A 25,887-nucleotide genomic window follows, 5' to 3' on the forward strand; every position below is an offset into this window, starting at 1 on the left:
GACTGTCTGTTTTTTATTTACATTTTTCTTAGCTGGGTGAACAACTTTGGCCATGAAGGACTGGGCCTCCTCTTGGATGCATTGGATAAGTTACTGGATAAGAAACAGTAAGCTTCTTACATTTCAACTACTTATCTTCTCAATAGGCTCTACATACTGTCTAAATCTATCATTCCTTTCCTTTCTCAACTCTTTTTCAGGCAAGAAAGTATTGACAAAAGAAACCAGCACAAGCTGATCCAATGTCTCAAGGCCTTCATGAACAATAAGGTTTGTACTTGTTGGGTTGGTCAAAGGCTTTTATTCCAAAAGTTTTACTTACTGCAGTTTCTCTTGATTCCTGAGTGTTTTTAGATAGCCATATAGCAGGACTCAATTGGCACCCGAAGTTGGCCCTCAACCACTTGAACAATCAATGTAATCATTTATTCTGCTTTTTACATCGACTCAAAGTAATCCGAGGAGGGAAGAGAAGGACAGTACAGTGCAGAGGTGGTTCTGTATTCACCTTAAAGTGCTCCACACATAGACTGAATTTCTATAGCGTCAATGCCTCAATTTCAATGGCAAACCTGGAATAAAGTCTTATTCACATTGAAAAGGAGCAAGAGCGGTAGAAATTAAATCAATAAAAAGTGATATCACTTTATACCCGTATGTAGTCATCTCAAAATCCTGTATGATGAAACCAGGTTGGTTGTTTTTCCTATCTAGAATGGCTGGACTTCGACAAGTGCTATTACGGGCAAGTAAAGCGGAGCTAATTTGCCATGTTGAGCCCATTGTCACCAAGTATTTAATTATTCTTTTTTGGGAAGCAGCACTGTCTCATCTCTCGAAAGTAGCACATTCTTCAAGGATGGATGAGATATTGATATTGTTACCCTTTATAAAATCCCCATATGTGGTCAAGTATGCCCATTGCTTGAATCTGAGATAGATTTAAAGGTAGTAGAGGACTATAAGTATTTGTCCCCACAGCCCTGTCCTGAATTGGCTTAATTCATCATAATCTCAATTTTCCCTTGGCCTCTATGTCCCTCTTTAAAAGAGAATTAGGGCTAACTATTACTTATATTAGAGGTTCTTTGTAAAGTTAGTAGTTCTTTTTTTAACTGTAAGTGAGCGATCTCTATGAATGCAAATGCTCTCATTAATTTATACCCTATGGACACTTTTTCTTTTCTTCCTCTCTTACATGTCTACAGTATGGACTACAAAGGATTCTGGAAGATGAGCGGAGCTTGCTTCTCCTGGCCAGGGCCATTGACCCCAAACAGACCAGTATGATGACTGAGATCGTCAAGATCCTCTCAGCTATCTGTATCATTGGAGAGGAAAACATGTAAGTTCACTGCAACATACTTCATTAGCAACCCTCATCCACCATTATTTTATCCTCAATGTCACTCTCTGTGCCATGCATTGTCTTCCTCCCCACTTCTCCCTCTAGCAACGTAATACCATCATGTACATTATGAGATTAAGGAAATATATTTGTAAGCCACAGGAGGCTGCTGAGGGGAGGACGGCTCATAATGAAGGCTGGAATGGAGTGAATAGAATGGTATCAAACACATGGAAACCGTGTGTTTGAGGAATTCCATACCATTCCATTTATTCTGTTCCAGCCATTACTATGAGCCCATCCTCCCGAATGATGGTGTCACCAACCTCCTGTGTTGTAGACAATCCGTCACTGGCCCCTGCACAATACATTCTGTGCACTCATTGCATTTGCAGCAAGGGCTTTGAGCTGTATCGGTGCACTGCCAGTTAACATGTTCTGATTTAGCAGTTTGGGCTATGTAATGTATTTAAGTGCTCAGTGTTGTTGGCCATGAACACACAGCTTCGCTGACAGATTATAAATTGAATCCAGCGGAGCTCTTTTTTTATTGTGTCTGCCACAGAGCTGGACTAGAATAACAATGGCACTTCAAAGTAGGTCTGCATGCAGCAGAGGAAAATAAACTAACTGACAAATACGAGAACCCAGTTAAAACTGTTTTTCGCAAATCAGCTCCTCTGAATGCGTCTGCGGGACCATGGTTTTGGCCCCTGCTATGTTCAATGTAGGTATGTAAAAATGTGTGTGTCTCAATCCTTCCAATGATCACAGCCATGATTAAGCATGCACAGCTGATTGACAGAAAATAGAGCTGAGGCCTCACTTTCTAACAACCTCGTCTGATAGAGAGCTATGCTGTGATGTTGGCTCATTCTCAACACCACAAACTAAGTGACAGAATCGAAGGGCGAACGCGAGGAGTTAAGCAGATGTAGCGCTTTTTTAAGTTACAGTTTGAACTAGCATTAAACCACTATGTCTGTACCCCTACACATGTCTGCAGCTTTATCACCCCTATCACATAGAAAAGGGCTGCTCCATTTATCTATAGTACCAGTCAAAAGTTTGGACACACCTACTCATTCAAGGGTTTTTCTTTATTTTTACTATTTCTACGTTGTAGAATAATAGTGAAGACATCAACACTATGAAATAACACATATGTAGTCATGTAGTAACCAAAATGTTTTTATTATATTTGAGATTCTTCAAAGTAGCCACCCTTTGCCTTGATAACACCTTTGCACACTCTTGGTATTATCTCAACCAGATTCATGAGGTAGTCACCGGGAATGCATTTCAATTAACTTCTTGGGGCTATGTGGGACGCTAGCGTGCCACCCGTGGTGCACCCTATCAACAGCAGGTGCATTTCAAGAGCGGCAAATTTGAAACCAAATAAATGTCAAAATTCAAATTTTTCAAACATACAACTATCTTACACCCTTTGAAAGATAAACATCTCCTTAATCTAACCACGTTGTCCGATTTCAAAAAGGTTTTACGGCGAAAGCATAAAGTTAGATTATGTTAGGAGAGTACATTGACAATAGCTGTGTGTAATGTTTTGTCAATTCAAAGACAGGCGTCACCAAAACCATAAAACCAGCTAAAATGATGCACTAACCTTTTACAATCTCCATCAGATGACACTCCTGGGACATTATGTTAGACAATGCATGCATTTTTAGTTCTATCAAGTTCATATTTATATCCAAAAACAGCGTTTTACTATGGCATTGATGTTGAGGAAATCGTTTCCCTCCAATAACCGGCAATCAAGTCAGCACCACAAATTAAATAATTAAAATTAGAAAACATTGGTAAAATATTATATTGTCATTTAAAGAATTATAGATTTACATCTCTTGAACGCAATCAACTTGCCAGATTTAAAAATAACCTTACTGGGAAATCACACTTTGCAATAATCTGAGCACTGCGCCCAGAAAAATATGCTTTGCTATACAGACAAACGGCCATGTTGGAGAGATCTAAAATCGAAAATACTATGTAAATAATCCATTACCTTTGATTCTCTTCATCAGATGTCACTTCCAGGAATCCCAGGTCCATAACGAATGTAGTTTTGTTCAAAAAAGCTCATCATTTATATCCAAAAAGCTCCGTGTTGTTAGCACATGATCTAAGCCAGCCGGACTTCTCGTCATGAACGAGGGGAAAAAATATATTTCCGTTCGTTCAAACATGTCAAACGTTGTATAGCATAAATCATTAGTGCCTTTTTTAACCAGAACATGAATAATATTCAAGGTGGACGAATGCATTCTCTTTTATAACGTATTGGAACGAGGGTACCCAACATGAACTCGCGCGCCAGAGTCTAATCGGCCATCACCGTTCCATGGCTCTTGTTCGGTCAGATCTCACAGTAAAAGACTCAAAACACTTTGTAAAGGCTGGTGACATCTAGTGGAAGCAATAGGAAGTGCCAAAACATTAATCAACCCCTGTGTGTTTCAATGGCATAGGCTTAAAGGTAATTCAACACATCAGGTATCCACTTCCTGTCAGAAAATGTCTCAGGGTTTTGCCTGCCAAATGAGTTCTGTTATACTCACAGACACCATTCAAACAGTTTTAGAAACTTTAGGGTGTTTTCTATCCATATATAATAAGTATATGCATATTCTAGTTACTGGGTAGGATTAGTAACCAGATTAAATCGGGTACGTTTTTTTATCCAGCCGTGAAAATACTGCCCCCTAGCCCCAACAGGTTAACAGGTGTGCCTTGTTCAAAGTTAATTTGTGGAATTTATTTTCTTCTTAATGCGTTTGAGCCAATCAGTTGTTGTGACAAGGTACGGGGGTATACAGAAGATAGCCCTATTTAGTAAAAGACCATGTCCATATTACGGCAAGAACAGCTCAAATAAGCAAAGAGAAACGACAGTCCATCATTACTTTAAGATATGAAGGTCAGTCACTCTGGAATATTTCAAGAATTTTGAAAGTTTCTTCAAGTGCAGTCACAAAAACCATCAAGTGTTATGATGAAACTGTCTCTCATGAGGACCACCACAGGAAAGGAAGACCCAGAGTTACCTCTGCTGCAGAGGATAAGTTCATTAGAGTTACAAGCCTCAGGAATTGCAGCCCAAATAAATACTTCACAGAGTTCAAGTAACAGTCACATCTCAACATCAACTGTTCAGAGGAGACTGTGTGAATCAGGCCTTCATGGTCGAATTAATGCAAATAAACCACTACTAAAGGACACCAATAAGAAGAAGATACTTGCTTGGGCCAAGAAACAGGAGCAATGTACATTAGACCAGTGGAAATCTGTCCTTTGGTCTGATGAGTCCAAATTTAAGATTTTTGGTTCCAATCACCGTGTCTTTGTGAGCTGCAGAGTAGGTGAACGGACGGTCTCTGCATGGAGCATGGAGGAAGAGGTGTGATGGTGTGGGTGTGCTTTGCTGGTGACACTGTTTGTGATTTATTTAGAATTCAAGGCACACTTAACCAGCATGGCTATCACAGCATTCTGCAGCATTCTTACGCCATCCCATCTGGTTTGCGCTTAGTGGGACTATCAGTGGTTTTCAACAGGACAATTAGCCAAAACACACCTCCAGGCTGTGTAAGGGCTATATGACCAAGAAGGAGAGTGATGGAGTGCTGCATCTGATGACCTGGCCTCCATAATCACCTGACCTCAACCCAATTTAAATGGTTTGGGATGTTAGACCGCAGAGTGAAGGAAAAGAAGCCAATGAGTGCTCAGCACATGTTGGAACTCTTTCAAGACTGTTGGAAAAGCAGTCCAGGTGAAGCTGGTTGAAAGAATGCCAAGAGTGTGCAAAGCTGTTATCAAGGAAAAGGGAGGCTACTTTGAAGAATCTAAAATATAACTGATATTTTGATTTGTTTAACACTTTTTTGGTTACTACATGATTCCATATGTATTATTTCATAGTTTTGATGTCTTCACTATTATTCTACAAAGTAGAACATAGTCAAAATAAAGAAAAAACCCTTGAGTGAGTAGGTGTGTCCAAACTTTTGACTCGTACTGTATATGTCACATTTATTCCACACATATACTTCACATAATGGTTATAGGTCACTAATATTATTTCTAGGATTTCTAGGTTTCCCCTTCCCAGTGCAAAGATTTGGATGGAGGCAAACTCACATAACACACATCAGTCTAATATAACCTATAAATGACTCGTTTTTGTCAACAGACCTCCATCCTCCTCCCATGCCGTCACTGGGTTGGGTGGTACTCGGTGGGTAGACAGGGAGCACCCTGTGTAGGTTCTCCCCATATCTTTCCTCTCCTTGCTCCTCTGCAATACTTTTTTTGAGCAAGGGGGAAGATCACAGGCATGGCTGGGTCATGAGACATCATTCCTCCCTGGGGACCCACGAACGCTTCAGCCCATCCTGGATGGCAAAGAGGCGAGAAACAGAAAAAAAAGAATGAGCTGAGAAAAAAACGAAACAAAAGCTTCCACACAGCTCTCTCTCTCTCTCGCCTAGTCTTTGTTGTGCTTCTCCTGTGTATAGGAGATAAAGGCACGACAGCAAACCTAGCATTTACAACCCCGATGAGAGAGGCCCCCATGTCTGATCTGATGGTGTGATAAAGTGACGCCAGCTAAATAACTTTTCTTTGCCGTTTACTGAAGTGGCTATTTAAACTGACTTCAACTACTTGTGTTGCAGCCCCCGTTTGTGTGCAGGCACATAGCAAGATATTTCTTTAGTGTGATGCCTTCGTCTGAAATTGACCAAATCATTATTCAGCAAAGGTGCCGTGAGCGCTTGTAAACGGTCTAATTTGCTTTCACAACAATAGGTGTTTGTATACGTTAGTTCTGTACTCTTTTCCCTGAAATAAATTGCTCCTGCCCTGGCATCAACTACATTTTATTATGAATAGCTTTTACTGTGGATGATATCAGCTACACAGGCGTTGTATGAGCATCACCAGAGCAATGAACTGTAGTGGCTAAATTGGTTAAATACAATGCACAGTGTTGCCATCAAAGACAAACATTTGTCTTGGGTCCCCACAGAATGCCCCTGACAAAGACATGGGAAGAGATGAGATGATATATGCGGATGAGGTGAAAATGATCTTATCTTAAATGTCCTGTCGGTGGGGCGATAAAGGCGCTTGTTGACTTTTTTGTCTGTTTGCTTTCTCTCAGCCTGGATAAGATTCTGGCTGCCATGACAATTGCAGCAGAGAGGAATAACAAGGAGAGATTCGCTCCGATAGTGGAGGGACTGGAGAATCACGAAGCCCAACAGCTCCAGGTCAGTGTATACAAAGCCTGTTGGATACAGACACACTCATATAACATAAACACACACACACACACACACACACGTGCACACATTGATTCATGCACCCCTTTCTCCACATCTTTCCCTTAGAACCCATCTCATAAATATCCACTTCAATTCACACTTGTTCAACCTGCCATTTACAGAGTATCACATGTTGTAATGCCTGTATTCTTTTAATGCTAGTCTGCTTGGATTCGAGTCTTACAACATTATTCTGCATTCATAGATATTAATTCACAAACAGGTTTAGCAACTCTTCCAAGTTTTATCCATGATCTTAACTTGTTGACCTTTGAGGCAAGTTGTGGAAAGAAACACCTTTTTAAAACTCACATATATGCACATAATACAGTAATACAATAAATCACCCAAGTCTGCCATGTCATGTGCAATGGACAGAACTCGGCTCTAGTCAGTGTCATTCACAAAAATGGCCTCTCGGCTTGGAGCCGGTGTTTGACACGGAGTCGACCGTGGGCTATTAAAATGCATTGAAGGTTCTCTCTCCTGCCCTAATAATCATAATCTGCTTCACTAGAGAAGCCCTACTCTGAAAATGGACTCCGAAAAATAACACGAGACCAGAAGAGACATGTTGACTTTCTGAGATGTTTTTTCTCATCCTTGTAATAAATATTTTTCCGCTTTTTCTCAGTGTTGTCGAGGTGGGTCTCTGAGGACCCAGAGGAAAAGGGCTGCCATACAGCAATACATCTGTCTTTTCTTCTGTATTTTACTTTTCTTTCTCTGGCACTTTGCTGCACTCCAAATATTTTGAGGAACAAATCACTGCAAACCGTGTATTTAATAATTTGTGAAATAATTTGTAATGTGCAGAGTGGTGTATCTATGGGAAGGAGGGAAGGGGGGGGGGTAAAGGAAGGGAAGGGAAGGGAGGTAGAAAGCCCTTTGATTGTTTTCCTCAATCCCAAAACTGCAGCGAATGAAAAGAATCACCGCTAATTGTGAAGTAAATTAAACTACCTTGCTGATGCAGAAGGTTAAAAGAAATTAGAATACTTTTTAAAAACCTTCCGATGGTGCTGTGGATCCTGACTTTGTTAATGTGATTAAAATGGGTTTTGCCGATGGTTCGAGCTTTGCTCACTCCACTGTAGAGAGAAAGCCAGCCTGCATCCCAACTTTAAACCATCCCAGCAGTCCCACTTTTAATTACACTGACAGAAATCTCCTACTGTAAGCTCGGTTCACATGACACCTGAGCTTCCCCCTTGCGTTGTCGCCAACCCCGGAAACAAGCACCACAATAACCCTCCCTGAACCAATTCCACACAACAAACATTGTTGAGGTTTGTCTGCTTCGTATGATAGGAGGACAAATCTACATGTAGAGGAAGAGAAGTATGGACCTAGCTACTCATCCAGACAAAATAACTCTCGGAATATCTCTCTTGCTTTTGAAAGGCTAAAGATGGAAGTAAATTGATGAGAGTGAAGATAGTTTCAGCAAGGCTTCTAGTCTAGTGTCCCTGGTGGGTAGACTTCAGGCTTGGATGCCCAGTTCTTGGTCCAAGGCTCTGGAGGCCCTATTGGATCATTTAGAGGTCTGCTATGTTGCTGCTTGGCTCCATTGGCATGCTCTCAAAGCCACTGTCACATCCCCTTCCACACCACCAGCAGCACAAAACAGCCTTGGAGTTCTTCTTAAAGGGATACTTCGGGGTTTTGGCAATGAGGCTCTTTATCTACTTCCCCGGAGTCAGATTAACTCGTAGATACCATTTTTATGTCTCTGTGTCCAGTATGAAGGAAGTTGGAGGTAGTTTTGTGAGCCAATGCTAACTATAGTATATCCATATCCAGTCATTGCACTAATGCTAGTTACCATTGACTCGCAAAATGACACAGAGACATAAAAATGGTATCTACGAGTTAATCGGACTCTGGGGACTCTGGGGAAATAGACAAAGAGCCTCATTGCCAAAATTAGTATCCCAAAGTATCCTTTTAAGCACACTGCTTTCCCGGGGCGCGGCAGGCCTGGCACGTATGTCTGTATAAAGAGTCCCCATTAGCACCGACACATTCCCATAAACCATAACACTGTGTGCCCTCACTCCACTGGATTAATACAAACCTGTTCGATCCCTCTGTCCCCCGGCTATAGAAGGGGGAAAAACACACCAAAAACAAACCAATGCTGTTCATTCCAGATGGCTCTTATTCCCCATCGCCAGCTGAATTCTCACTAGCCATGTCCTCCGAGGGCATTAATTGGGCTAGAATATGTGGGTGTCTGTGTGTGCACGCGTGTGTGCACATGTGCGCATGTGTGTGTCTGTATGAGTCTCTCCAGGAAAACACTTACAGGAGGAATCGGTGTGAAAAACAGCCCAGGGACAGCATTCACAATGGACCGTTAATAAAAAATGCGGGCCAACACAAACGTGCCGATAGAGGTTTTCTAAAGACTACTTTTCACATGTCGTTCACGGAGATCCTTCAGCTCCTGATAAATTCGCCTGTCGGAGGAGCACTCTGTCTTCTCCCAGCGCTGCTCCCCAGAGCCGCCTTATAGTCCGTTAAGGCCCATCAGCGTTTTCCCTTTGCCCTCTTTCTCCCATCCCTCCATCCCTCGTCTCTTCCCTAATCCAATAAATCAATTACAAATGCATATCTGGTCAGCGAACTCCCCGGATTTCTTCTCTTTTCGACTTCCTCTTACCCTCTACTTCCTTTTTGCTCCCTCTACACCATACTCACACTATGGCCTATCTCTCCTCTTCCCTCTCATCTCTTTGCTCTCCTCTTTCCTTTCATCTCTGGGAAAATGTATAAACATATGTTTTTTCACACATAGGTCTTGTAACTCAACAGTGCCTGCTACATCATAAAATAGATTGATACCGTACACAGAGGTCAAGCATGATAAATCACCCTATCACCATATCATTTAATGTTCAGTAGAATGAATGCCATAAATGTGTTCTCTCTAACGGTCTCTCTGGTATTTGTGTGCTGAACAACAGGTGGCCTGCATGCAGCTGATCAACGCCCTGGTCACCTCTCCGGACGATCTGGACTTCAGGATACATCTGCGCAATGAGTTCCTCCGCTGTGGCCTCAAAAAGATCCTACCGGTGAGCCACCCTGAAAGTTGGTTAGATTTCCTTGTCGTCACAATTTGCAGAAAATAGCGAGCTAGGCATTGTGAAGAAACTGTATGAATGTAGGTGCATTATCATTTATACACTGTTTCGATTTGGTTTTAGTCATTTTAAAGTATATTGAGTTCGTCCCCCCCCCAAAAAGAATGTACTCTATCCTCCCGTGGGCTGGATTGGACTCCCTTGCATGTCGTATGTTTGACACCCCTGATTTTTCTGGGCCATTACAGGAAGTAGCAAATGCACATCCCTTTATGCATTTGTATACTGTATGTATATTGCTCCCATTATTATATTGGAGCGTTGTAGCTCACCTCACCGCGTGGCACCACCTCACTGATCACAGCTCGCTCTGGGCATCATCAATCAGCAGTCAGATCCTTGCACTTGGTTAAGACAAATAAGCATCCACTCATCACCCATGACCTAATTTGCAGAGGGGAATTTGCCACTTGTTAATAAGTCATCCTGAATCCTGACTGCTCCGCTTGAATATTGCTGTCATTAGTTCAATTATTTTCCTTTCTGCCCCCCGATATGATGGAGTTTCCTTTACAATAATTCATTAATGCCGCATTTGAAGCTTTAATGCAAGCATTTAAACTGACGCAGGGCCCACTAATTGTGAATTATGTTGTGGAGCCAATAAATAGTCAAGTGACCAAGAGGAAAACAAAAATTAACCAGGTCCATGATGAAGTACAGGGGTATTGCTATTGGCCCACAGTCCTTGAGTCCCCTTATTTCTGTGGCATTGCGTGCTGCTTCCCTCTCTGAACTGTCGTTTCCGAAGACAGATGGCATGCCCAAAGAGAAGTGAGGTGATTGATAGATGCAGAAATTGGGTTACATTTGGCATGGTGTCATCGGTAAACTCCAACTCTGATGATTCATAGGAAAGTTGTAAAGTGCACCGTTAAAGCCCCTTGTGGAATGGGCAGGTGTGGAGAGCTGGGTGATTCAGGTATACCAGGCTGGCAGGGAAGGGGGGTGATGGGTATTTTATTTTATACATTTTTATTTTGTTAAACCTTTATTTAACTAGGCAAGTCCGTTAAAAACAAATTATTATTTACAATGACGGCCTACCCTGGCCAAACCCTAACCTGGACGACGCTGTGCCAATTGTGCGCCACTCTATAGGACTCCCAATCACGGCCGGTTGTCATACAGCCTGTAATCGAACCAGAGTCTGTAGTGACGCCTCTAACACTGAGATGCAGTGCGTTAGACCGCTGCGCCACTCAGAAGCCTGAATCCTAGATTCAATGGTCTCCGTTAATGGAACCAGTTAGGGAAACACTTGCATCTTTAATAGCAAGCTAGTGAGGGACAGAGAGAGAAGTGAGGGGCACAGTATAGGCAGAACCGTGCCCTAGGCCTATCTATCGGGCAATCAAAAGCTGTATCTTGCAATGGAATGCTGTGACATATCATCAACGATATGAATACGCTAGGATAATGAGATGAGCGCGATGCAACACTTCAGTCACACACAGTATCTGCGCATGTGCACGGGTTCTCTTCATGGCAGCCAGGGCACCAAAACAGAGGAGAAGTTGAGCCTTGTGCTGTTGCGGAAATTGACCCTCTATGCTGTTTACTTTCTGCTACGTAAAATTGGGATTTTTCTTAACGTTAAGGATCCCAATTTTGTTTAATAATTTTAATGTTTAAACATTCACACCCCTAGAACCATTATAGGCTAGTACAATCTAGTTGAGTTATGTAGGTTTATGTAGTACTGATAACACTGCATATAAATTAATGAATCTGTACGGTACTGTATATGCATCCAATGCTCTGTTGTCTCTCTCATTAAATCACATTACAATACAACACAGCCCAACATTTTCCGTTGCGTTGGAACAATCAATAATGAGGTATTGAGTCCTTTGCTGTCTAATACCACAGTCTATTCATGTCTCTGAATTACAGGAGATGAAAGAGACAGAGGAGCTGGACATCCAACTGAAGGTGTTCAACGAGAACAAGGAGGAGGACTCCATTGAGCTCTCCCATCGCCTTGATGACATCCGTGCTGAGATGGAATATCCTTTTGTCCGCCTGCGCCACTGCACCGGCCATGGAAAAGGGCTGCTGGAAATGAGTGTATTGTGTCGGCCATACCAGGCTTACAGGTCTAAAGCAGGCATGGTCGGGTTCATTAGAGAAGAATTTGAGGATCTATAGTGCAATCTCCCTGACCTATCTCTTACCTGGTTAACCAGGTAAACAATCTATTCTCGCCTTTTCTTGCCTCTGTTCTTCTCCCCCTCTCATCGCCATTCCTCATCTCTCGGACGTCTAGATCTTACCTAGATGATGCAAGACACAGAAGGCGGCTGTCAATCACTACCAGTTGTTTTGTCTACAGAACAAATTCTGTTTATTTTATAGCTACCACATTTAATTTTTTTTATTTAACCAGGTAGGCAAGTTGAGAACAAGTTCTCATTTACAATTGCGACCTGGCCAAGATAAAGCAAAGCAGTTCGACACATACAACAACACAGAGTTACACATGGAGTAAAACAAACATACAGTCAATAATACAGTAGAAAAATAAGTCTATATACAATGTGAGCAAATGAGGTGAGATAAGGGAGGTAAAGGCAAAAAAGGCCATGGTGGCGAAGTAAATACAATATAGCAAGTAAAACACTGGAATGGTAGATTTGTAGTGGAAGAAAGTGAAAAGTAGAAATAATGGGGTGCAATGGAGCAAAATAAATAAATAAATACAGTAGGGGAAGAGGTAGTTGTATGGGCTAAATTATAGATGGGCTATGTACAGGTGCAGTGATCTGTGAGCTGCTCTGACAGCTGGTGCTTAAAGCTAGTGAGGGAGATAAGTGTTTCCAATTTCAGAGATTTTTGTAGTTCGTTCCTGTCATTGGCAGCAGAGAACTGGAAGGAGAGACGGCCAAAGGAGGAATTGGCTTTGGGGGTGACCAGAGAGATATACCTGCTGGAGCGCGTGCTACAGGTGGGTGCTGCTATGGTGACCAGTGAGCGGAGATAAGGGGGGACTTTACCTAGCAGGGTCTTGTAGATGACCTGGAGCCAGTGGGTTTGGCGACGAGTATGAAGCGAGGGCCAGCCAACGAGAGCGTACAGGTCGCAGTGGTGGGTAGTATATGGGGCTTTGGTGACAAAACGGATGGCACCGTGATAGACTGCATCCAGTTTATTGAGTAGGGTATTGGAGGCTATTTTGTAAATGACATCGCCAAAGTCGAGGATCTGTAGGATGGTCAGTTTTACGAGGGTATGTTTTAAGTTTTGTTATGGTACAGCGGATAAATGTTTTAGTGCCGTTGCTTTGGCTGGTACACGTTTAGTTAGATATGACAAGTTGGTTTCTCCAAGTCGTCCCTCTAGGTCCGCTCAACTGGAAACTTTATGAGTGGTTAAAAGTGAGCCCTAATTGGGTCCCGAGTTTGAGACTTGTTTTAAAGCATATTTGGCTAGGTGCCTAATAATTCAAGGATTATCTCTAAGGGCATTTGGATGTGTGAAACACTGACATGATAGGTAGACAGTGCAGGGCCAGATACTGTTATACAGATGTTCTCTCTGCCAACCTTTGTCTCCCCAAATCCCACAGTGCTCGAATATCCGCCACTGAGTGCTGTGCTGAGTGACAGTTACTATTGACGCTCCGAGAGGGAGAGAAAGAGAGAGAGAGAGCGAGGGAAGGGGTAAAAACGGACACTGCACCTGGATTAATGATGTGCTTGAGCAGGTTCACAAATTATCAGGCCCAATGTTTGTTTCCAAGGACAATGTGGTATTGATCTGTGAATAGTCTTCATGATGTGCATGCTAGCTCTACTCTCTGACACACACAAACATGCACACACACAAACACACATTCCCGGCTGCCTCCTCTGTAGCTTGTTTTCCCTGCCTGCCTCATAAATATTAACACAGAGAGACGCATGTCCTCTGTGTCCGGCCCAGGTCCGGGTGCTGAGGGGGTGACTCCGGGCCACTAATGAATATTAATGATGCTGTGGAATAGTGATTGATTGACCCTACCACTGACTGGTCCACATCGCACCTCCACTGCTGCTCATTTTTATTCATGATCCCCAGCTCCACAACACGAGTAGAAGTCAAATGTAGCAAGAGAAAGAGAGCGAGGGAGAAAAAGAGAAGTGTGTGCTTTTGGATTTGCATTGTTCTGTAGGTAGAGCTTTGTTCATGTCTGCTGCTTACAGATAGATGTAGCTGCTTGGACGCTTTCCAAGTCCGGGCTTCTTCCATACTTACAGTACTCCCCACCCCCCTCAAATACCAGTGTGGTGAGCCTATAATTGCATCTCACCGGCTTGGTAATTCTCATCGACTTCATCCAGGCTAATACAGGAGTGGAAAACAATACTTCAGAGAAGTCTGTATTCCCATCTCCTGCGCTCGCCGAATTTGGTATGGGAGAACCGTTTTAATTACAATTGTGGCGGAAGTGAATAGGAAAATGTCAAACAGTGTTAAAAAGGATTGATTTGCACTGATTGCGGTGGCCGGATCATGTGGTGTATGAAATAGTGAGTGCAGTTGGAGAGAATGATGCGGTGTTCTGTCATTTTGCGTGCCATGTCTTTGCACTGATTGTCAGGTGATGCTCATTCATGCTAAAGTTAACTTTTCAGAGGCGATCAATGCTCGATTGTCATTTAAATATTTTGAGACAATGAGTTTAACAGTTTTTCCATCCGAGTGATATAATTTGCTTTACACAACTTTGACGGAGCCACCCAACTTTGACATGGCCTATTCTAAAAACCCCGAAACGAAGCTAGTCCAACCATGTCCTCTCCCATAATCTGAGGAAGGCAGGTCCTTGGTCCCTCCTTTTAAGCCCTCTGGGCAAAAAAATTACACAAATCAGATAGGTTTATTTACTGCTTGCTGACCACAGACAAATGTGAATGAACGCAGAGCCACTGACTGTGAAAGTGTTTTAAGCCATACAGTGTATCACGCCACAGTCAGCACGCAAATATTTCAGCAGACATTGTTAAAACGTACATTACATATTATGATGGCTATTGATTTTTCATCCTTCTCAGTTTAACACTGCACTTCCCACCTTACTCTATTTCCTTGTTTTCTGCATGTGTGCACATATTTCAAATAGGGCTATTTGTTTCGTTTTTTTTACATGCTTTTCAAACGATGAATATCCACGGGAGGATCCTTTCTCAACCAAACAGTTATGCATAACCCCCTCAGGCTATTTATTTCTCACATTTTTTTTTTACAGTTTTGGGACTGTTTTTTGTTGTTGTAGTTCAAACAAGATCAAATGAAATCTCGCTATAGATTAAAATCCCATGTGAATATTTCTCATAAACACAAATGATATACAATAGATAGTAATTTGATCGTGATATTATTCTGAAATCCCACTTGGATATTATTTGTAAAGTCACTTTTGTCTTGATTTGAACGTTGCTTCCTATGGTTTCAATTCCATACAAATCAACTGTGAGATGTGCCAAGTGCTCCATTTCGCAGCCTCTGACAGTTCCTGTTCTTTTTGGAAAACAAATAGCCAGCAATTCAACTCAGAGAAACGGACATAATAAAAATAAAAAAAAGACACCACTTTTCTGACGAAAAAAACCCAACAGACAATGATTTCTTATCTGATTCAACAACTATTTTAGACATCAAAAGCCATCGCTCACACTCCTTGGGGAGCCGAGTTGTCCGACACATAATCAATACCTTTTGCAAGTTTAAGAACACATCTTTTCTCTTCGATGGACAAGACAAGGCACAATCGTGAAGACTTGAATTTCAGCAATATTTTCCACAGTGACTGATCCCCTTTTCATGATTCTCCCTTAAAATATTCAAACCCGACGGAGTTTTCATGTGATTAATTTCCTCCTCCTTGAAAGGTGTCAAGTGACAGGTAGACCACAGGGACCATTCTTTATTGCCAATTCCCCTCCTCATGTTAGCTGTTTACTCTTCTGCAGCTCCCCGATGGGAAAACGGATGTGAGGAGTTGTCGCAGTGTTTGCTTGTACACAATGACGCCTGTCTGAGTACTTGATTGAGGGGAGAAATTGTAAAACAAACACTGTGAATCGAGGATCTATCGAAATTATTCTGATGTATTTTAGAATGCACTGTCACTGTATTATTAGATTGCTATGAGGAGAGATAGTGAAAGCTAATAATGGAACTGGTTAGAAAGGGCACATAGATTGTACTGCTGTATATTTTTTCTTAAAAAAAATTCTGCATTATCCCTAGTACATTTTCACTCATACTGTACAAGAAAAAAGGCCATGCCGTTATATACCTTAATCCCCTTCTCACTGATATGGGTGAGGTGTACCATCTCCTGTCCAACATGGTGAAAGACACTGGATCGGAGACCTACTTCCTGTCCATCCTACAGCACCTCCTGCTCATCAGGAATGACTACTACATCAGGTGACTTCTGCCCACAAACACCCATGTCTCTTTTCACTGTTTTCACAGGAGACTGCATTTCCACAAGACTGGTCTTGAGAAAGGCATAAGGCAAACATTTTGACATTAAACAGTTTCTACTCTATACTGTATGTAGCTCTTTAGGGGATATACTTTACTTTGTAGAGCTGATGCGCTAGTTCTGCATTATCAGCACAGAAACCTCAGACGTCCTCTCCTTGACACCATATTCGAGTTAGGCCAGATAATAAAACACGCCACTGACTCCTGTAGATTACAGTGTGCTACGAGCCTTTCAGATGTAAAGCTACTTCCTGCAATATACCATTTCCCATGCATGCTTTTATATCCTTAGCACTTTATTATTATACCTTTATTTCAACAAGGAACACAGACTGAGACCAAGGTCTCTTTTACAGCTGGGCCCTGCGTATACATGTTTACACATACAGTTTAGGTACAATGATTAAAAAACTAAACAAGACAAACAAAACGATCACAGATAACACAAACAAATTCAGCAACAGATTACATTTACACATAGGTTATTCCCCTAACAGCACAAGAACTTGCATTACCCGAAACAGTAACAAGCAATACAAAAATAAAAATCCTCCAATAAATATTTAAGATGGGCAAGGGGGACAAGAGTCTCAAGTTTAAGTTTAGTCTGCAGGCTATTCCATCGGCAAGGAGCGTAACAGGAAAAGGCAGCCATACCCAACTCTGTGGAAATCGCATGGGCCTCAAGTGTAATCCATGCTTGAGACCTGGTTTTAGGAGTTCTAATTCTAATATTGATGAGTGATGATAAATAAGAAGGTAACTTACTCAGAAGTGCTTAGTGGTGAAGGTGTAGCACTGAGAGGTCAGAAGACATGTAAGCATTAAACATTATCTTGGCAGATGACCTAGCGGTTAGATCGTTAGGCCAGTAACCGAAAGGTTGCCAGTTCAAATCCCCCAAAATTAGGTTGTTCCGCCCTTGAGCAAGGCAGTTAACCCCCCACAACAACAGCTCCTTGGGCGTCCAAATTGGCAGCCCCCGCACCTCTCCGATCCAGAGGGGTTGGGTTAAAAGCGGAAGTCAAGTTTCGATTGGACCTTATGTGCAATTGATGATCAAAAGAAATGTAATCCTTTAATTAAAGATTCACATGTCCTCTCAAGGCATCTCTCACTCTCTCTCTGTGTGTCTATCTGTCTCGCTCTGTTTCTTTCTCTTTCCTTCTGTCTCTGTCTCTCTCTCTGTCTGACTCTAACCACTGTGTGCAAAGTGCCAGGGTCATATCAGAAGAGATCTAATATTCTGTAGTTTTGAACGATTAGGTAATTATTCAAATGGCAGCCTGCCTCGGCAGTGTAAATGTGTCAATCACAGGAAAAGGATGCAGACTGCGGCGGCGTCTGTGATGGCAATGACAGTGATCAATTTGCTGCTGTGTCAGACTTTTCACAGAATGAAAATATTTTACAGAAAAGTGAGAAGGAAAGAGGATAGACGAGAGAGAATAAGAATTTACCATAGACAAGATGCTGCTCACTCGGCTGGTATGAATAATGCATTCCTCATCTTGTTGGAGAAGGTGAGAAATAGAAAACACATTAAGCAGCGAGTACAGCAAAGTCCACCTCAGCACTCCTGTCTGTGTCTTCTCCCCACTACTGACGCCACAGCTCTCCAATAGGATCACTACAAATGGTCATAAAAAATGAATGTGCTTATTAAAGATAAGCTTTTAAAAATACTTTCCCCTCTGCTCTCTCTCCTTCCCTACTTCATGAGAAAGACATATAATTCCACATACATCATCGGGCTTTGCGAGGTGCGGTCGGTCGGTCTGACTCAAGGTTCTATATCCAGCTTGGCCTCAATTCATCATCAATATATCCTTTTTCGGCTACTTTGAACCTGCATATCTTTTTATGTTCCAGATTAAATTGGCTGGTTGGGAAATGGTATGTCTTTAATTTTAGATTAAAGGGATCCCGTAAAATCATTTCTGGTTTTGATGAATATATCGCTATTGGGATCCGGGGGGAGTTGGCCACCGTCGTCACTCGCACTCGCTGTCAGGCCAAATCAGGTGATGGAGCGAAACTTGTCCATAGGTGTATGGGATGGCTTCCTGATCAAAGGGACATGCAACAGAGACATGCCTATGCCAATATTCCAGCAGAACGGGGGCTTTGATTTCAAAGGTGTTACAGTGCCTTCAGAACCCCTTTTTGCTGTGTTATAACCTGAATTTAAAATTTTGTTAATTGAGATTTCTGTCACTGGCCTACTGTAACGAGTGCGCTGAGAGTCGGGAAGCAAGTTCAGGGAGTGAGTGTTTTAATAAATAAACATAACATAATACAGAACAAGAAAACACAAACAACGCACAGACATGAAACAGAAACAATAACGCCTGGGGAAGGAACCAAGGGAGTGACATATATAGGGAAGGTAATCAGGGAAGTGATGGAGTCCAGATGAGTCTGATGACGCGCAGGTGCGTGTAACGATGGTGACAGGTGTGCGCCACAACGAGCAGCCTGGTGGCCTAGAGGCCGGAGAGGGAGCACACGTGACACCTACACACAATACCTCATAATGTCAAAGTGGAATTATGTTTTTAAATTTTTGTAACAAATTAATTAAAAATGAAAGTTTAAATGTCTTGAGTCAATAAGTATTCAACCCCTTTGTTATGGCAAGCCTAAATAAGTTCAGGAGGAAAAAGTTGCTTAACAGGTCACATAATAAACATGGACTCACTCTGTACTATAATATTGTTAAACATGAGTGATTACCTCATCTCTGTACCCCACACATACAATTATCTATAAGATCCCTCAGTCAAGCAGTGAATTACAAATGCAGATTCAACCACAAAGACCTGGGAGGATTTCCAATACCTCACAAAGAAGACAACTATTGGTAGATAGGTAAACATTTTAAATGCATACATTGAATATCTCTTTGAGCATGGTGAAGGTATGAATTACACTTTGGATTGTGTATCAATACACCCAGTCACTACAAAGATGCAGTTGTCCTTCCTAATTCAGTTGCCGGAGAGGACGGAAACCGCTCAGAGATTTCACCATGAGGCCAATGGTGACTCAATGGTTTAAAACAGTTACCGAGTTTAACTTGCTGTGATGGGAGAAAACTGAGGATGAATCAACAACATTGTAGTTACTCCACAATACTAACCTAAATAAAAGCATTTGAAAACATGCATCCTGTTTGCAACAAGGCACTAAAGTTATACTGCAAAAAATGTGGCAAAGAAATGAAGACTTTGGATTCAGGACGAAAAGTTATGTTTGGGGCAAATCCAATACAACACATTACTGAGTACCACTCTCCATATTTTCAAGCATAGTGGGGGCTGCATCATGTTATGGGTATGCTTGTAATTGTTAAGGACTGGGGAAATTAAAGGACTGATAAAATTAAAGATAAAAAATAAACTAAATGGAGCTAAGCACTGGCAACATCCTAGAGGAAAACCTGCTTCAGTCTGCTTTCCACCAGAGACTGGGAGATGAATTCACCTTTCAGCAGGACAACAACATAAAACACAAGGCGATATCTACATGGAAGTTCCTTATCAAGAAGACAGTGAATGTTTCTGAGTGGCCTAGTTACAGTTTTTACTTAAATCTATGGCAAGACCTGAAAATGGTTGTCTAGCAATGATCAAAAACCAATTTGACAGAGCATGAAGAATTTTTAAAGTAATAATGGGCAAAATTTGTGGCTCATTTTTTTATTTTCAGTAATTAATCTGTGAGTGCCATGCTTAACAAATGGGAGCAATTCAAACCCCTGGTAAATATAGAGCAATCTCCTCTTTTGGAGAGGAGCGATATGGGGATTACACTGGTCTTGTGGAGCAGGGGGTTGGGAGGGGAGCTTGTGCTGGTGCTAGAAGCCAAATAGAGGGGGAAGGTGACAGAGTGAAAGATGGAAGGACTGGTGCTGGGGACCTACAGTGCTTTCATAAAGTATTAACACCTCTTGATTTTTTACACATGTTGTTGTTACAAAGTTGGATAACAATTGATTTAATGGTAATTTTTTTTGTCAACGATCTAAACAAAATACTATGTCAAAGTGGAAGAAAGTCTTTATTTTGTATTTTTTTATGTCATTTATGGAAAGTAAAATTCTAATGTATCTTGATTATATAAGAATTCAACCCCCTCAATCAATACATGTTTGACTCACATTTGGCAGCGATTACGGCCCTAAACATAACACTTTGTATTCAGGACAAAAAGTTCATTTATTTGCCACATTCTTTTGCAGTATTACTTTAGTGCCTTATTGAAAACAGGATGCATGTTTTGGAATATTTTTTTTCTGGCTTCCTTCTTTTCACTCTGTAATTTATGTTAGTATTGTGGAGTAACTACAATGTTGTTGCTCCATCCTCAGTTATCTCCTATCCAATGTTCCCTCTAAACTGTGCACGGGCGCGCAGTATCCCCGAGACTGCCTTGTAGAATAAATATCAGCCCACAGAGAGAAGCACGAGATTGAACTTCATTCAACTTTCTAGAGTTTTCCCTGTTAGTTAACACTATCAACATTTCCCTTTACTGTGGCAACTGTGATCGATTCAATGCAACATACCGAAACAAAACGAAGTATACAAGACTTAGTATGAAAAACAAACTTTGCAAGATATTTTGCACGACCCAGCCCGTACTCTACACAGACTGACCGGTGCGTCATAAACAAATCTGAGCTGCAGTAGCCCTATAGGCACATAGACCATTGCTATATATGGATCTGTGCCATTTACTTTGAACTGGACTGTTTACAGCATGAGCGGTTTTGAGTAGATGCCCTTGTTTTGAGATCAAAGCGAGAGCTGTATGTAGGCACGTGTGCACATTTAGTTCATATCATTTGCTAGTTAGTAAGTTATTAGCCCTGTTAAAGATCATTTGTAGTCAGCAATAGGGGAGTGATTGCTGCCTACAAGAGCAGAAAACGTGTGCATTTGAAAAGCTAGTAAGGTAAAGAGCTTTTTTTATCTTTAAAGGGGAGTGTTGTATTTTGAGACAGGCTTGAATAAGCTAAGTAGCCAAGAGATGCAGATGGTAGCATAATTTGTCTGATTCTCTGTAATAAATGTATGGGAATAATAATGCATTTTATTTTGTAAAGTGGTTTCTTGCATCGAACAGCACAACAACATTTTCAGTCACCTTGTCTGAAGGACAAGTGGATAAACAGGTTCATTTCAAGCCCTGAATGTTTTTGTTTTTTTAAGTTTCCGCTCCGCAGACCTGAAATTTGAGGGAACATTGCTCCTATCACAGGCATTGTTTAAAACCATTGGCCTCATTGTGAAATGCCTGAAAGGTTTGCTTCCGACTTCCTTCCTCTCTGGCAATTGTAATCTATGTTGGCGCCTGTATCTTTGTAGTGACTGGGTGTATTGATACACCATCCAAAGTGTAATTAATAACCACACCATGCTTCATTGTGTTACCCATCTACCAATGGGTGTCCTTCTTTGCGAACCATTGGAAAAGCTCCCTGGTCTTTGTGGTTGAATCTGTGCTTGAACTTCACTGCCCGACTGAGGGCAGTGACCTTACAGATAATTGTATGTGTGGGGTACAGAGATGAAGTAGTCATTCAAAAATCATGTTAATCACTATTATTGCAAACAGAGTCCATGCAACTTAGTATGTGACTTGTATTATGTGACATTTTTACTCCCAAAGCTATTTAGGCTTACCATAACAAAAGGGTTGAATACTTTTTGTCTCAAGACATTTCAGTTTTTCATTTCTAAAACATAATTCTACTTTGACATTATGGGGTACTGTGTGTAGATCAGTGACACAAAATCTCAATTGAATCAATTTTAAAACCATGCTGTAACACAACAAAATGTGGGGTGTGAATACTTTCTGAAGGCACTGTATGTTGGCTTCTGGTGCCCTGCCCTGTCCAGCCTCTGGTAGGGCTTGACAGTTCTGGGTCACTCGCTCGCTGCTTCCCTTCCCCAGTTATCTCAGTGGTGGTGGCAGGGAGGAGCGGGCGATGCCGGGAAAATAGGGCAGCTTATTGAGATAATAATGTGGTCTACATCGGTGACAGTCGTAAGCCGGGTTAGCGCTAAGCCACACAGGGGCGACGTGTGCTCGCTCGTTATCATCACGAGTGGGCGAATCCAGTCGTTGGAACAAAACATTTGCCATTTCATGCTTACAAAAATGTTGTGCTTAATGGAAATCTGGTTTGACTTGTTTTGGTTCTTCTAATATCTGTTTACGTTATGATAAGGACTGCCCACATTTTAGAGGGAACCACCATTTGCTCCTTGTCATCACAAATAAAGCCCCACATATAATGCATATAGTATAAGCAGAAATTCAATCATGTAAATTGTTTGTCAATATGCACTCGCACGTGTTTCCCCATTCATATTCAGAGCTCTGCACTTTTGTTTTTTGAAGTGATCGCTCTGAAATTAAATGCATCCCAACAAATCCAGCCTATTTAGTTCACAAAGAGGCCTCCGCTCAGAGGAATTTGTCTATTTGAGCCACATCAATGCCCTTACCCCCGCTCTTCTTTCCAAAAGAAGTAGAAAAAGAGCAGGACTTTGAAACAAGCTTTGATTTTCTTATCTGCATCATAGCCATGTTATGATATCAGCCTTCTGAGCTTCCCCACCACTCACCCTGAGTATCAGTGAGAAGCATGGCGTCCGACGACAGAAGCCAAGAGGAAATTAGAGCACAGCAAATCTGCCGTCCACAGATTGCTGGCGCTCCTAATATAGGCGTCCCTCAGATCTTTCTGGTGTGGGAGGAAAACATATTAGGGTACATGAGGACCGGCTGGCAGCTGTGCCTAACCTCCTCACCCACAGTGTGATTATGAGGCTTCTCACATAGCCACAGTACAAGATGATTCTTTCTCTCTCTCTGTCTCTTTCTGTCTCTGTGTGTGTGTATATGAGCAGTTCCAGTTCTCCATTGACACTGCTTTTTAGTCCAAAACTAGGCTTAATTTATCTGAGAAACTGCCCCACATAGTCTATGGTAGTAATTATCATATGCATGGATTGCAAATTTTTTTAAAACAGTGTACCGTAGTTCACCGGCTGTCACTCAGTCAACATCACTTCAATTAAGCAAACTCCAGATAGTTGTCCAATGAAGTTACAACTATCTGGAGTGTAGGTTATACTTCTACATTCACATATTTTTTGTTTCACACCGATCATTGCTTTCCATGCAGTTCCATACTGCCCTGAGGAAGTAATCCTAATCAAATAAGTTGGCATAGGCATCATAAAGTAAGTGTGACATGACTGGCAACAACTTCTCGTAACCTGGAAAGATCCACATTCATTTTGTGAATCCCGGATTTAACTAGCATTGACCGGGAGCAAGTGATAAATTATCCATGTACCTCGAGTGTGGATTTTTGAGCTGGGCGACAGTTCCTCGGAAACGATCCCTAATCATTAAAATGCAGTCTCCGTGTGCTCGGGGGGAGAGGAGATGAGACATTTCTGGTGGGAAAATTGCATTTCTGCTAGCACCATTCAAGGTCATGCTTGGAACCTAATTATTTGCCACTACGGGGCTCAGCTTAAGTAGACATTGTATTTGCTAAATGTCACTCGCAATTAAAGTTGATAATATAACTGGGGAAAGGTCACACGCCAACCTGTGTGGTGTGAACATGAGCCCCGGCTGACTCAGACGATACCCTCTCGCTATGTCACCCTCCCAAAACACGCAGACATGTTTTCCATGCCATTGTGCTTTTAATTAGACACATTACACTGATTAGATTAGCATTTTTGGTTTATGGGCGCCCTTAATTGGCAAAGATGATTGCAAATTAGGCGAGCGGGCATCGTGACGGCTGGCCGCACTCCCCGTTTGTCACCTTGAATGGACGCGAGCCAAACCTCTATGTGTTCCACACCACCGAGATGAATTTAGTGATTTCAAGATCTGTGCAAAGCAAGTGATCAAATTTAATTCAATATTTTTTTTTCAACTGTGAAACTTTTTCGATCTGGCATTCTGTGACCTCTAGGTTGACTAAGGGGATAGTTTGTGGAGAATTAAGGCTGTGTAAGTTTGTCATTCTCCTGTTCTTGGTGTGTATGCTAACTGTGTTGTGCTTGGCTCCCTGCTCTCTCAGGCCCCAGTACTACAAGGTGATAGAGGAATGTGTGTCTCAGGTGGTCCTCCATCGCAGTGGGATGGACCCAGACTTCGGATACAGGGAGAGATTGGACGTAGACTTCACCCACCTCATCGGTAGGTCTGCCAGATCTCTGTGTTTCCTCTGACATTAAGAAGGGTGAATTTGCACCCAGTAGGTAACCATTATATATTGATGTCATTATAAACACATTTTAAACAGTTTTTGGTTTCTGGTTTTGCATCCTAGGTCGCCCTCACCTACATATTGTACAGACAGAAAGAAAATAAGAAAATTAGAGTTTAAATCACTATCTTTTTTTTTATGCTAGTCTTGTGATTCAGTATAAATTATATTTTGTCTTCAAATCTGTCTAAATCATCCTCAGACATATTTTTCTGCGGACACAGTGGGGGATGTCGCTATATTCCGTTGCCATTCTATTATTATCTTTCCCCATCCCCTCCCCCGAGATCCTACCCAGAAACACCTGCAGCTGCTTGACATATATAAGATAAGGTAGTCTGATTATGCATACATAATGCGTTTTCTGTTAGGTGTGACTGTGGCACATCATGTCTCATCATAAGCGCATGGAGATTTCACAAGGTTTTCACTCTGCTGAAGACATTCATCAGCAGCTTTCGAGGAATCATAGAGGAAACAATGTCTATTTTCCCTAAATTAGATATGCAATCATTCATTGTCTTCAAATAGAGACAATATCATGAAATAACTGAGATCTCCTTTCTTTTTTTTCTGTTATTGTCACTAACAGTTCTGTGACTTGCCAACAAAGGCTCATTAAAAGTTTCTAAACCCATCCATGAAAAACATATTAATGTTAGATTTTCAAACTTTTTTTCTATAGCTGTGCTTTAATGAGTTGAAAACAAATGTATCGGGGCTTGTTTTTTTTAAATGAAGGTCAGCAAACCTGCCGAATAGAATACAAATTCCCCAGGGGATATGTGGAAAAGAAGGAGATGACAGGTTCTTCACTCATTCCCTCTATTTCCTTTCTCTCTCTCTCTCTCTCTCTCTCTCTCTCTCTCTCTCTCTCTCTCTCTCTCTCTCTCTCTGTTGTAATATTCACTTTACGTTTGATTTGGAGTCTTAAATAGGATGTTAACAATGTACAGTATAATTGAGAGAATCAGAGTCACTTCATGGTTGCTTACTGTCGTCACTGCTGTCGGCTCCTTTTGTCTTACAGATCAGTGCGTGGATAAAGCCAAAGTGGACGAGAGCGATCTGAGGGCTGCTGAGTTCTCCAAAAAGGTGAAGTATAATGCATCAACCTCTCACTGCCATTGGTATGCCACCACCACACTCCCATCAGAAAAGTTTTTCCACCTAGAGCTCCCAGACAAGCTATTGATTTCTGGGCCCTGATCAATAGCTGGCAACAGAAGTACATGATCTGTC

At 41.7% G+C, this 25,887-nt stretch overlaps 1 protein-coding gene across 5 annotated transcripts in view; it reads left to right on the plus strand.

Moving 5' to 3' along the window:
- Nucleotides 1–25,887, plus strand: part of LOC106611507 (protein diaphanous homolog 2) — a 687,763-nt gene that overhangs the window by 188,842 nt on the left and 473,034 nt on the right. For all 5 annotated transcript variants that reach the window (XM_014211777.2, XM_014211776.2, XM_014211774.2 and 2 more), the window contains 9 exons: nucleotides 33–107; nucleotides 201–270; nucleotides 1,209–1,345; nucleotides 6,540–6,648; nucleotides 9,672–9,782; nucleotides 11,748–11,860; nucleotides 16,152–16,268; nucleotides 24,457–24,575; nucleotides 25,676–25,740. In XM_014211777.2, the coding sequence (XP_014067252.1) occupies nucleotides 33–107; nucleotides 201–270; nucleotides 1,209–1,345; nucleotides 6,540–6,648; nucleotides 9,672–9,782; nucleotides 11,748–11,860; nucleotides 16,152–16,268; nucleotides 24,457–24,575; nucleotides 25,676–25,740 (916 nt within the window). The remainder of the gene's footprint in view (nucleotides 1–32; nucleotides 108–200; nucleotides 271–1,208; nucleotides 1,346–6,539; nucleotides 6,649–9,671; nucleotides 9,783–11,747; nucleotides 11,861–16,151; nucleotides 16,269–24,456; nucleotides 24,576–25,675; nucleotides 25,741–25,887) is intronic.

Source organism: Salmo salar, chromosome ssa09 (genome assembly GCF_905237065.1).
Source record: "Salmo salar chromosome ssa09, Ssal_v3.1, whole genome shotgun sequence".
In the NCBI taxonomy this organism is placed as follows: Eukaryota; Metazoa; Chordata; class Actinopteri; order Salmoniformes; family Salmonidae; genus Salmo; species Salmo salar.